Consider the following 12692-nt stretch of genomic DNA (forward strand, 5'->3'; position numbering starts at 1 on the left):
TGTGGCGTCTCTCGAGGTCTGGATGGACGATGGTTCATCAAGCCCGTTGCTTCTAAGACTACTCCCAGCTAACAGCAATCAGAATATTTCGGTTCTATAACCATACAGGCAAACGACGAGTTCTACATTGGTCGAGATGAGAAGACAAGGTACGAGGAGTGAAGTGCATGCCGTACCAGCGCAGACTAACATTTACAGTTACTGGCACTGGCCGGATCCTACCATCTCGAACCGACATCTGAGGATCCACTGTATCGTGTACGAAGAGGATTCGACGGCAGATGTTCCACCTCTTGTGTATGCCGAGGATCTTTCAAGCAACGGGACCTACTTGAGAAGAGCTGGTGATGTGACGGAGCAAGATGGCCAGCCCTATGGTATGCTCATGGGCGCCAAGAGTGGTGCCGTACTGCTTGGCCACGAAGATCAGCTTCGTGTGACACCCAGCTTGGTGCTGGTTTATAACTCTTTCCATCAGTCTCTTGCCGCCGAAGCGAAGCTTGATGTTGTTCAGGCACGAGAGAAAGCAGTATGTTATCGTACCACCTTGCCGCTCCATCTTCGCTTCGCTAAATGAACAAATAGTTGTTCGAGGGGCGTTACAGAATCACCAACAGAAGGCTCGGTGTTGGTGGCAACGGCAGCGTCTTTGCTGCACTTCACCGGAGGTCCCAGCGTCAGTTGGCATGCAAAGTTGTCGACCTGAGAAAGGATATTGACCCTTTGGGAACCGGCTCACGGCCTGTTGATACGAACACTCCGCTCCAGTCTCAGCTGTATCAGGCGGAGAAGTGGCGTCAACATTTACGTATGAGGTTCAGGGAGTTTGACATCCTCAAAAATCTTAGCCATGTCAGTCACTTCATTCAAAGGACCGAGCCCTGCTAACGATTCGACAGCCCAACATCATCACGCTGGAGAAAGTTTTTTACAGCCCCAACACCATGTAAGCTGCATCCTTGGGTCCTTGAGACCAACTACTGACAAGGGAACAGCTACATCTTCCAAGAACTTATTACTGGTGGTGACCTCTTCTCATATCTCGAGTACAGAGGCGGACGCTTGGAGGCTGCAGAAGCCGCCATGATGATCCGACAAATACTCAAGGCCGTCGAGTACCTCCACGACCGCGACATCGTACACAGAGATCTCAAGCCGGACAATGTCTTGATGACCTCTCTGTCTGCCGGTGCACGCGTCATATTGACAGACTTCGGCAACGCGAGGCACCTCCCAAACGTCTCCCAGCAGGTTCACCGGACCGATCAGGCAAAGCGGCGAATGTTCACAGTAGTCGGGACGCTTGAATACGCCGCGCCGTAAGTGTCTGTTTTCTTCTTCCCTCAGCTACACTAACCGCCGGCCGCCAGCGAGATCTACAAGATCAACAGGACAATGCCGTCGAACGAGGGGTATTCGAAAGCCGTCGATATGTGGTCAATTGGAGCCATAACGGCTGCTCTTATCACGGGCGACGTGATCTTCACTAACCGCGACGACCCACTGTACCAGAAGGAGCCGGCACGGGTCATTTTAAGTATGGCGGCAGCTTGCGACCTGTCAGCCATGAATACCAACGTCGGGACGTGGAAATCTGTTGGTGAGAGACCAAAAGACTTCATTCGCAGGCTACTAGTGCTCAACGAGACGGCCCGAATGACGGTCAAGCAGGCCTTGGCCCACAAGTGGTTCACAAAGAAGAGCCATGCCGACAAGCTTGAGATAATCTACCAGCGTGCAATAAATGACTGGCGGCCGCGACGGAAGATCTTTAACATCGTGGAGCCACTCAAGATCAGCAACCTGCCGGAGCCATACCCGTCTATATTCGCACCGATTGCTCTATCTCCAAAGACCAAGTCGCGATACTTTTCAGCGCCGCATTCTTCTCCTGAACATGCTATCGTCCTCGGCTCACCTCGAAATGTCCCGCACACGCCGCTGCCGACAATCGCTGAGGAAGAAGATGCCACAGTCGTCGCTGGAAACATGGAACCGGGAATGGTTGACTCATCGGCTTTAACTGATGTTCGTAGCGCTCCTTCAAGACAGGAGTCGGACATTTCCATGCGGCAGAAGATAAGTCAGATTGAGTTGTCCGACCAAGAGGAAGACTTCCGCAAGGCTGGCGACCTTACCCCAGATCTACAACCATGCTTCATGGAAGGGGATGCAGAACACACTCACGGTGATTTCTACGATGAAGTTCCATATCCTATGGATCAGACGTCATCTCTGAGCCCAGACTCGGCCGAAGAGCCCATGCCTGAGGCTGTGCAGGAAACGCCGCCTCCTCTACCGAAGCGGCGTTCACCTGATGACAGTATGGCCGAGTGTGAAACACAGAGGGAGGCTGGAAGCAGAGCCTCGTTCAATGGCGATTCAGCGCTACCCCCAAAGCGTCTGCGGCTGATTTAAGGCATGGCGGAATTGCTGTGTATTGCTCGTGCATCTCTATTTGAGCATCTTCTGCTGCTGGACTAATGACATCAAGAGCACTAATTCTAGGAGACGCGACTGTCATACCGGCATCGGCTGTCATACTCGTGTCGGCTATTTGTAGCTGTCATGTGCTAAGTAGCTGGCTTATCCTTTGCATTACAACCAAATATAAAGTCTCCGTATTTTCGTCCTCGTGATCACAGACAGTCACTGCATTTGAGCCTCCATGGCCGCTAACAGCCACTCGCGACTGCTTTGTTACAAGTCATCTCTGTTAGTGGAAGGGCACCTCGAGTTTCCGCTGAAGGATTTTCTTGAGCTTTGGGGCCCTCTCGCTGCCAGAATCCGTGTTCACGAAAAACTCAAGGCCGCCGAAAACACCCTTGAAGGATAGCAATGTTGAGATATATTTGGAGGTATCCAGATTTCAGCCCTCGGCTTTTGGCTTTCATACATGATGCCCGACTGTTGTTGATACTCCCTGCCCCGAAACGCCTGGAAATGTCAAACCAGATAATGATAGGGGATACCACCCTTAACCAGGCCTCTCAACCTCTAGCCTCTTACTTCGTGCCAGATTTTCATAACAGTAACCCAATCCATTCGCTTGCAGCATCGTCGTTTCTCTAGCCATCCCGCGCTGATATGCTGACCGGTGTTGCCGCAAATCTCCGCGCGCTAGTCGCTAGACGCGCAGCCGTGACACCCACAGCTGACACACTCAATCGTCTGGTTCTCGGCCAGCTTGTCTCGGGGCACGCGGCAGATGCATGTCGAGTTGAAGTTCGTCTCTTTGGTCTGAATGCAGCGGAGGCAGCAAAGCTGTGAACACACTTCGTTAGCTCTGGGTCCTGTCCGGAATTGGGAGCGGAGAGGGAGGTGGCAGCTACCTTCTCATACCCCTGCTTCTTCCACTTCGCGATCAGATTCGCGTCCGCGTACCCGTTCTTGAGCAGCCAGTCATACAGCTGCTTGCTGATAGCTTCCTTCTCATAATACAGATCATAGATGTATCGCGACCCTATTCAACAACGCACAGGTCAGTTTCCCGTTCCAGCAACAGCGCTCGACAGCTGTCCGTGGTCCAAAAGAGCCGAAAACGCACCTCGGAAGTTCGGTAACAGAAGTTGCAGCGCTCAGCTAACACAGCGGGCATACATACGCTGATGACTGATCTGGAATATGGGCCACAGGACCTCGGCGCGCCGCTTCCCTTCGTGCGAGGCGTTCTCGGCGTCTTTCATCGCGTTGGCGAACTCGAGGAGCGTGTCTTCGATATCGTCGAAGCCGTCGGGAGGCGGCTTGCGAGTGCGCGCGGAGCGGATGGGTGGCATGGTTGCGCGAGGGTTGTCGAGGGTTTGTGATTGGAGGCGGAAGACTGGAGCTGGGTGAGGCTGCTCTATATCGCCTCAGAGGTGTGAGTTGCTCGAGGGGGAGTGGTTGCAATTGTTTGTGCGAAGTGGAGTGGTGCTGAGCGTTTGCGCCTGACAGCTTTCTCGAGGTCCGTAGAAAGCCTGACGTAAGCGGGCCGGTCTTGGCGCCAGCCCTCGCGGATGGGAGCTCCAACGACATCGCAGGTGCGGGCAGCTCGGACGCGAGCCAGGACACCAAAACAATGATCAATCCGACATACCTCGCTCAGAGGACGCGGTCCTGTACGTTCCCCTTCCGTGCCAGAAATCCACAGCAGCTTACACACCCCTAGCGGCCAATTGGAACGATGCCAAACGGCGGGTCCTCAGTTCATACCGGGACTGGCTTCGCGCTGTACGCACCTCCGTCCGTCGCATACGTCGCAGCAGAAGATTTCGAAGTCGGTGTCAGCCCGATCGACGCTAACCGAAAGCCCCCAGGCACCGGAAATCCAGTCCATGTACTCTCTCAACATACCCGTCTCACGAATCCGCACCAAGACACGACAAGAATTCGAGAGGCACCGATATGTAGCACAGCTTCCCGTAATCGATGTGCTGCTGTTTCAATCGCACGTGGAGTACCAGGTAGGACGCATTACAAGGCGCATAGGGCACACAGGCAGGCAGATTATGAGGGCTGACGAGCACTCCGTAGGAAACCCTCAACTACTGGAAGCAGCTTACACATATCTTGAAGTACTTCCGCGCAGAGGAGGATCCAAAAGCGAGACTGCCGCAGAACTTCATCAACGGGTTCTTGGAGGTAAGCTCCCCTGCCTGGGCCAACGCCTGCGCACCGCCGTACTGATCCTCCTTGCGCCAGGGACGAAACTAAGCAAACGTATCCCCGCGTCGCACTCTGTAAACACGCCAATACCATCTTACTTTTCCTGTCCCCAGAGGCGCACTCAACGCCTGCAATGCAATCGCATGCCACCATCGAGACCTAGCTCGTCCCTGCTTTTGCGGCGTTGAAATCGTCACGCGCAACTGTGAACTTCTCCATGACCACGTCGCAGAGGTCCATGAGGTCGTCCAGACCTTTCTCTAGCACGTCATATACGCTGACGTTGTCTGCCCCCGCCCATCAGCATCTCGCTTTACATGCCTTCTCGAAGGTCCGTACCGTATGTTTGTATGCGCAGATTCATGCGTTCTTCGGAGGGGTGAGGGATGGAGTAGCCGCAGAATTCGACGGAGGGGCTTTGCGCTTTTTAGCATAACGCTCCAAACACTGTGCTGGTACTGAGCCTACTTCTTCATGATGATGTACCGTAGCGCGTTGCCCAATGTATGGTCCTCCTTCTCAAACTCGAATGAAGCTGCCGTATCTTCCGCACCTGGTAGCTGTGATCTGCGTGAGCAGAGACCCTAACCATGCTTGTGGCGAAACCTAGGACGTACGACTCGTATGCGCGGTTTCTCGGTCTCGTATGCTTCTGATCCCGGTGATCCTGCGGGCGAGGGTGCTTCTACCGGCTCGGGGCCATCTTGTTGGGTGTGATCGGTCGGAGAGGCGTCTGCCATGTCTTGGTCTTGTTCTCGTGTCTGTGAAGGCATTCTGGTGGAAGTTGTTCGCTCCGCGACACTGACTTGCCTCACGCAAAGACGAGAGTTTGATCTCGAGGAATTATTATCTTATCGCATCTCCGCGCTAAGTCCGGCAGATCTCTCAACACCTTGCCAAGACTGATGATATTCTAGCCTACCAATGATTTGGATGCTTGGGTATTCCTGACTCACAACACCAGCAATCAGACCCCCATCTTCTGCAGCTTGCAGCTCCGAGTCTCACACCAAAAATAGTCACTCCAATCCATTGCAGTCTACTCCAGTTAGACAGCCCTACACTTCAGGATGGCAGACCGAGTACGCAGCGCAACCATCAACCGCGACACCAATGAAACAAAAATCCAATTGAGCCTGAACCTCGACGGTGGAGTGCTAGAGGACGCCTCCGAGAGCTCTGCGAACGGTGAGGCAAAGAGCCATGCGGCACAAACCTCGAAATCTCAGACCATCGACGTGGACTCTGGAATCGGGTTCCTGGACCATATGATCCACGCGCTGGCGAAGCACGCCGGCTGGTCGTTGCGCATAAGGTGTCGCGGCGACCTGCACAGTACGTATTCGCTACTCCGATTTCTAGTACACGCACGCGGTACTACACGCAGAGAGACTTCCACAACTGACGGAACATACCCTCCCCAGTCGACGACCACCACACCGCAGAAGACACCTTCATCGCCCTCGGCACCGCCTTCAAGTCCGCACTAGGCAGCATAACTGGCCTCGCGCGCTTCGGCTCCGCCTACTGCCCGCTGGACGAAGCCCTCTCGCGCGCCGTCGTCGACCTCTCAAACCGTCCCTTCAGCGTCATAAATCTGGGTCTGCGCCGTGAGAAGATTGGAGATCTCAGCACAGAGATGCTGCCGCATTGTCTGCAGAGCTTTGCGCAGGGCGCCGCGATTACGATGCATGTGGATTGCGTGAGGGGCGAGAATGATCATCATAGGGCGGAGAGCGCGTTTAAGGCGCTTGCGGTTGCGCTGAGGCAGGCTACCACGAGGGTGGTGGGGAGAGAGGGGGAGGTGCCGAGTACGAAAGGGGTGTTGTATTAGGGATGGAGAATGAATCCGGTGGGTGGCTGTTCGGGCGTAGATGCGAAGAAGCTTGAGATCGGGCGGAAATGCATTGCATATGGAAGGTATGTCCATGCAGTCGGGCACGTATTGATGTAGCTCGAGGTTATCACTGCGGTAAAGCTCTCATGGCTGACAGCAGCGGCCTAGGTTTGTACATAGAAATGAAAGGACGACCGTACTGAGCTCCGTAGAATGCATAGAGAGAAACGTGCGGCTTTAGCTCAACACAGCAGCCCGCCTGCGCTGTGAAGGACTTACGGATGCCATCAAGCTCTAGAATCTTCCGGTGCTTCTGGGAAAACTGGCTGATAGGCTCACAAGCTCGATAGAAAGGGACACTGTCGACTCTCTCTGCTTAACCTCAATATTTTACAGAGTGCTCTCAGGATCCAAGCTAGTTGCCAGACTATTACCTCGCACAAAGATGCCTATACCGCTAGCAAGAAGTCCTCTCACCTTCTCAGGCATTGCCTTCAACTTCAACCGTGACTGGTACGGGTATAGCAACCGTTTCTCTATCAGACAACCAGAAACATCACTAGGTGGCTTGCCGACTGGCCGACCTCAGGACTCAGATGGTCGCATCCCCGGTTATCACTGGGTGCCATCGGTATCATACGCCCCATGACTCGGCATCTTTGAACTTTGTAAATCCGGGTGGCTGGAAGCCAGACCTTGTTAGACTGGCCCCCAGCCATAAAATCCGCCAGGACTCCATCCTTCCTTACCTTTCACAAGCTGTTACGCTCCAACTAACATGGGCTGTAACAACACAGGCACATGAGCAGCGTGTTACACCTTTTATGGAGAAACAACACGGAATATAAGAACAGAGACACGCAAGATGTATAACACAGCATGTTCTGAAAAGAACACAACGAACAACAACAAAAGTAACATAGTGTATAACAAATACGTCTACACCAAATCAATACGCGCAAACCACAACACTACTGGGCTTCAGCATGTTCAAGCACGTTCTTCCTCTACTCAGCGGTACGCAGACAAACAAAATTGCACCGATGATGGCTCCGAGTGTGCACATCCGTCTTCACACATGCAAGACTCGTCACACACGTCGCCATACCAGACAGATGCGACGATGTTCAATTATTCAAACCCATCCGTGCGATGTACAGCCATCACAGAGGACCAATCAAGCGGTTCTTCGCAGGAAAATGGGTGGTCAACGTACGACACGTCCAGGTGAGTTTCTGCATCTTCGTGTACGTGTGGAGCATATGCTAAGCCCAAGCAGTTTCGCGTGATGTTAGCTTTGGCGAATGCCTCACGATCAGATCCTAGACAGCAGCGAAAAAGAAAGCAGCCTTACTCAGACACTGTCCGGCCCCACCGATGCGGTCAATCTAGGATCATCAACGTAGACAACGACGTAGTCCACATGGAAGCAACCATCGATTGCATTGACTCGAAGCCAACAGCTCCAGAGAACTCATATATACTTCCGTTGGGATTTCTTGATGGCCTTGATCCTGCTCCAACAGCACTGGCAGCACTGGTACCTTGAGCGTTCAACCCACAAAATTTCCTCAACCTCATGTGCACCCCCCGCAACAAGAGCGGGCATAACACAGCCGATTGCTTGCAGACCGTGCCGTGCAGCTACTGCAACAAAGTAGGGTACAGCAGCTCCGCACTGCCTCAAGATCAATACCGAGGAGGAGACCAGGCTCGTCGTAGGATCCTTGACCGATACCTGGAAGTTCAAGAACGGTGGCCTTGCCAAAAGACCACGTCGATCAAATACCTGGGTCATCCAGCAGTGTAAGAAAGCACACGTAGACTGCAGTTAGTTGACAATGCCTTCCATTCGAGTGCTCTCCGCCATTTCGATCGAAATCATCACCGAGCACGGCACCATCAACAGCATTTCCGCTCACGCTGGGTATCGCACTCTCTCGACAAGTTCCTTCACGACGAGTCCTAGCATCGAAACTGTTGAGATTGTAATCTACAGAGTCCTCTCAGCTATGTCGCTAGACATCCTCGCGGAATACAGCTCTAGTACTAGTGTCACCCTTCACGCTGGATACCGCACGGTGACAACTAGTTTCTTTGCTAGAAGTTCGAGCATGGATACAGTTGAGATACCCGAGGAACTCAATAGTCAAGAAGCGGTTGGATTTTGCGGACGCGAGGAAATTGTGCCACGACAGCTGTTTGCACACTGAGATTGGCCAAAATGCTATGGTTGACAGGGCCAAGACGGCTTGAGAACGACGTCGCATCGTCCGACAGCCTGTCAAGGATCTGGCAGATACAAGAGATGCGTGGCTCGAACACCATGATCGGGATAGGCTTCTTTTTTGCTTCATACATGATTTTTTCGAGCTTCTTTCTTGCTTTATACACGATCTCGATATTGTGCTACACTTGACCGCCGCGCACTGCTATACAACAGAAACCTGGAAGGAGACGTTGATGTGCTCCTCAAGTAAGATGCAATTGCCAGGACATATATCCCCGGGTACCGCCCCGTCTTAGCCAATCTTGGAGCGGGTCTCTTGAAAGCACAGCATCAGTCTTTGTTCAGCCTGCAGATCGACAGTCCACGATGATGAGCTTGTTTGCTTTACAGCACCACGCTACCAAGCTGCGTTCGAGCAATGCGGCAGCCTCATCCGACATATGACCGAGGTTATAATGCGCTTGCATATCTCTGTCAGAAGCTGCTTCTTTTGTGACAAGATGTTCACAATAGATCGCCAAATTATCTATGATCACCAGCACCGACATCTACCACCGCACCTAGTATGCCTCAATTCCACAATCAGAGATATGGCTGCGGGATTTCGTCCATTTCCCAAATCAACGCAGAGACGAACAGAATGCAGAGTACTGAGAGAAGAAAGAGATGGACTTAAGAAGAGTGATCCCAGAAGGATCACTTGGCAGTTCCATATGTTTTGGCCGACTCGCATTTTAGTCGTTGTCTGTGCGAACGGTTCCGTGCTCAGTCTCTCTGCGCGTGGGACATAAACATTGATAGACGCAACAGCAGCCACAACAACAGCAAGTACAGCAGCGAGCAACAACAGCAACTGGACCAACTGAAGAGCAAAAGCTTAAGACTGGGATCAGCCGAGCGAATTGTCCCTCTTGTCCTTCTTGTTGAGAATTACAGATCCCTCCTGGCCCCACTCATTCCTTCACATTAATATTTAGCAATGGTCTTCTCTACTCGAAGATCACGGCACGCTTTGCGTTGGACCCAGTGCGACACAGGATCCAGCAAGCAAGAAATGTATGGGAAGCATTGGATAGTAGAGTAAGATGGACCGCATTTTCGCTCATTAAATGAACCGTTTCGCTTCCCTTATTATGGCCTCAATTATTGACGTTTGCGCAGACTTCAAAATTTTAAAGAACCGCCCTTCTGCCTCGTTTCTCCATGCCGGGAATTACAAGATTTCCGCCTATCGCCCTTCAAGAAAACAACCACGGCGGAGATCACATCGATCTTGTAAAGTGCCTTGGAGCCTCCGGAACACTTCCACATGTTGCACGCTAGACGGGCACTGTGAGACTCCACCTCATTCAACTGTTAGGCCTGGTGATCCATTTTATTTCACCGCCACAACACTCACTGATCTACCTCTCCCGACCTATTGTATTCAGCATTTACTGGGCGGCAGGTGAACAATCAGATCTTCCGGTCCCTACCAGGACTCATGGCGATGGTGGATCGCACCAAGCTGTCGGGCGAGTTCACAGGCCAGAGCCTGGAGCCGGGCAATGTATGTACTTCGAAGTTCACCAAGATGGTGGACAACACCAATCCCAATCCTTTCACCAACAAGAGGAGGATCTTCAACGCTCTACGTAAAGCGGCTTAGAGTCCCGTAAGACCTAATCGCCCGTCACCTGCAAACAAATCGTAACCTGCCGTCATTCCTTCAATGCCCTCAGAGTACCCGCTATCTCGTTGCATCCGACATTAAGACACGCGCGGCGCTCCTGTGCTGCAGTCTAGGAAGACCGACGGCGAAAACGCCGACATCTGGCAGCCAATAGACGGGGATGGCGGACCTGACAAGACGAAGTGGAAGATATGCGGCCATCTACCAAGTGGCCAGCTGAACCTAGTAATAGGTCACCGGCCGAGATCGACCTTGCGGGTTATGTTTTCTGAATTGTCGTCGAGTCGACCATTAGCAGCCGGATCTAAGGCAAACCTTGGAGTGGAGATTTCGATGAATATGGCAAGCCTGAAAGCATAAGGTTATTTCCCAATGCGGAACAAATAAGTACTGTAGCTACTTATTGACAACACTAGCGCGATATCTTTGGTTGAAATCCTTCTATCCACAACCCGAGCTGTGACCTGTGGGCTGGATGCAATTTATTTTGGCAGGGTGCCAGTAGCATGACTGGGAGGAACGCGTTGCTGATATGGAAGCACTTTTAGTATAACGATGTAACGTGGCTAAAAATGACGTCGTGCATATTGCTCCTACCGCGTCCTGACTTTAGGCTATCTCAAGCTTCAATAGGGATTCACTTTTTGGGACGCGATTGAACTCATTCCACTGAAATTCACATGACAATAACCTTGCCCTTGGGCTTCGAGAGCCACTTTTCCGCGTCCCGCAGTTCAATGACACCACGGCGCACATGCGTCAGGTCACGAAGCTGCGTCGTAGCTAGCCCCAGAACGGTGTCGTTCGACATCTTGGACAGCACTAGAACATAACACTCCGCCCCCGCAAGCCCATCCGCTTTGTCCTCGTCTTCATGATCTTGCCAATACTCGATCTGGTCTTCTTCCTCCACATCATCAAAGGATATCACAGGACACTCGAGAGCGAGTCGGAAGGGGTCTCGTTCACTAAACTCTACGACAGCGTCGCCTCGATAGTCTCCGAGAAGTTCCAGGGAAGACATAGCTATTTCGTTTGGAGTAGATAACCAAGACCAAGTAGGTAGGCCTGTATAACGCGGTGCATTCTGCTGCTGGAATTGAACCGTCCACAAAAGGCATCCCACAGATATGGAACTCCAGATACCGAAGTAGCACTTACCATTGCCTCTCTTCTCAAGGAAGTCGACGATGCCTCTGATTGCAAGAGGACGATCTCCTTCGAAGCTGAACTGCCGTCTCGTGTAATCTACCACGACATTCATCCATATGTGACGAAGATTGTAGGGAAGGTGCTCCTGTTCGCGGATATGTGGTGGAAGCGCATGGTCTATGTTGCGCCGTGGTTCGATGCGTGAGCGTTGGTAATCGATGGCGGTGATTGCAATTGGCATAGCGTCTTTCGTTCTGCATCGCAGAAATGGTTCCTGGTCGCCGAAGATCAGCAGCCTGGGTGGTATGTAGGATTCTTGAAATGTCCAGCCACGTTTGGTGATAGCGAAGTTTTCCATGTGGTGAGCGTGTGTCGCGACAAATGTCAAAGCGCATTCCTGACTCTTTTCGTTATGACTCAAGGTGAGATTTATAGAGCAGAATGGGTACGCCTTGTTGATTTTCGTGGCAGGTTTGAGAAAGCCATCTTTCACGGAAGCTGCTGTTGCCGCCACAATCGTCACCGAGGAATTCTCGTAGATGGAGCACATCCGACTGATTTCGCGCTCTTTATCGACCTCGTCATCCTGGATGATGCACAGTGCATCGACCCATAAATGATCGAGATCGAGGCTCCGACATACAGCAATGGCGTCTTGCAAGGTGTTTGGTAACTGACTGCAGTCGATCGGATCCACACATAAGCTCTGAAGATTACTCCTCAGCAGCCTCTTTCCTTGCGGACCACCCCAGCAATAGCTCAGGGCAGCATAGCGGCCTTCCTGTCTTGGTTGCGATACGTGCAGTTGTACGAATTGGCCGCCTTTAGCGAACCGCAAAAGGCGAGTCGGAAAAGGCCTTGATCCGGATGGCTGACAGTTGCTATGGTGTTCCTCACAATCCTTCAGCAATTTCCGCAAAGCTAGACTTGACTTGTCATTCAAGCCAACCCACTCTGGAGGTCGATATCTCACATGTGGGCTTAAGATACTATCTGATGAACAAATTAGCGACAGCCAAGACATTCGAGACTAGGAAAGAATACCTTCCGCTACCGTGGCTCGAAGGTCCTGACACTGTGTCCACAGCAGTTGACCTTTTGCAGACTCGACTCGAACTGCCAATCCGGCCCAGGTACCGTCAGCATGGACAGTCGCT

General features: G+C 52.2%; 6 protein-coding genes across 6 annotated transcripts; 3 read left to right on the forward strand and 3 right to left on the reverse strand.

Moving 5' to 3' along the window:
* Nucleotides 1-22: 22 nt before the first annotated feature.
* On the forward strand, nt 23-2418 carry W97_05184 (CAMK protein kinase; the record flags this gene model as incomplete). Its single annotated transcript, XM_007783069.1, has 8 exons — nt 23-32; nt 83-149; nt 199-529; nt 586-852; nt 900-946; nt 996-1239; nt 1270-1319; nt 1371-2418. 8 exons carry the CDS (start codon nt 23-25, stop codon nt 2416-2418), a joined length of 2064 nt encoding a protein of 687 aa, XP_007781259.1.
* A 702-nt stretch (nt 2419-3120) lies between these two features.
* Nucleotides 3121-3776, reverse strand: W97_05185 (cell cycle control protein cwf14; the record flags this gene model as incomplete). The annotated part of the gene is made up of 3 exons (XM_007783070.1): nt 3121-3264; nt 3333-3463; nt 3605-3776. 3 exons carry the CDS (start codon nt 3774-3776, stop codon nt 3121-3123), a joined length of 447 nt encoding a protein of 148 aa, XP_007781260.1.
* Nucleotides 3777-4057: 281 nt separating this feature from the next.
* On the forward strand, nt 4058-4665 carry W97_05186 (NADH dehydrogenase (ubiquinone) 1 alpha subcomplex 6; the record flags this gene model as incomplete). Its single annotated transcript, XM_007783071.1, has 4 exons — nt 4058-4097; nt 4148-4209; nt 4296-4442; nt 4513-4665. The coding sequence occupies 4 exons, from the start codon at nt 4058-4060 to the stop codon at nt 4663-4665; spliced, it is 402 nt and encodes a 133-aa protein (XP_007781261.1).
* A 138-nt stretch (nt 4666-4803) lies between these two features.
* W97_05187 (uncharacterized protein) lies at nt 4804-5417 on the reverse strand (the record flags this gene model as incomplete). The annotated part of the gene is made up of 4 exons (XM_007783072.1): nt 4804-4931; nt 4984-5060; nt 5113-5204; nt 5262-5417. 4 exons carry the CDS (start codon nt 5415-5417, stop codon nt 4804-4806), a joined length of 453 nt encoding a protein of 150 aa, XP_007781262.1.
* Nucleotides 5418-5714: 297 nt separating this feature from the next.
* On the forward strand, nt 5715-6478 carry W97_05188 (imidazoleglycerol-phosphate dehydratase; the record flags this gene model as incomplete). Its single annotated transcript, XM_007783073.1, has 2 exons — nt 5715-5979; nt 6069-6478. The coding sequence occupies 2 exons, from the start codon at nt 5715-5717 to the stop codon at nt 6476-6478; spliced, it is 675 nt and encodes a 224-aa protein (XP_007781263.1).
* A 4581-nt stretch (nt 6479-11059) lies between these two features.
* W97_05189 (uncharacterized protein) lies at nt 11060-11893 on the reverse strand (the record flags this gene model as incomplete). The annotated part of the gene is made up of 2 exons (XM_007783074.1): nt 11060-11451; nt 11545-11893. The coding sequence occupies 2 exons, from the start codon at nt 11891-11893 to the stop codon at nt 11060-11062; spliced, it is 741 nt and encodes a 246-aa protein (XP_007781264.1).
* Nucleotides 11894-12692: the final 799 nt, after the last annotated feature.

Source organism: Coniosporium apollinis (genome assembly GCF_000281105.1).
Source record: "Coniosporium apollinis CBS 100218 chromosome Unknown supercont1.24, whole genome shotgun sequence".
Classification (NCBI taxonomy): domain Eukaryota; kingdom Fungi; phylum Ascomycota; class Dothideomycetes; genus Coniosporium; species Coniosporium apollinis.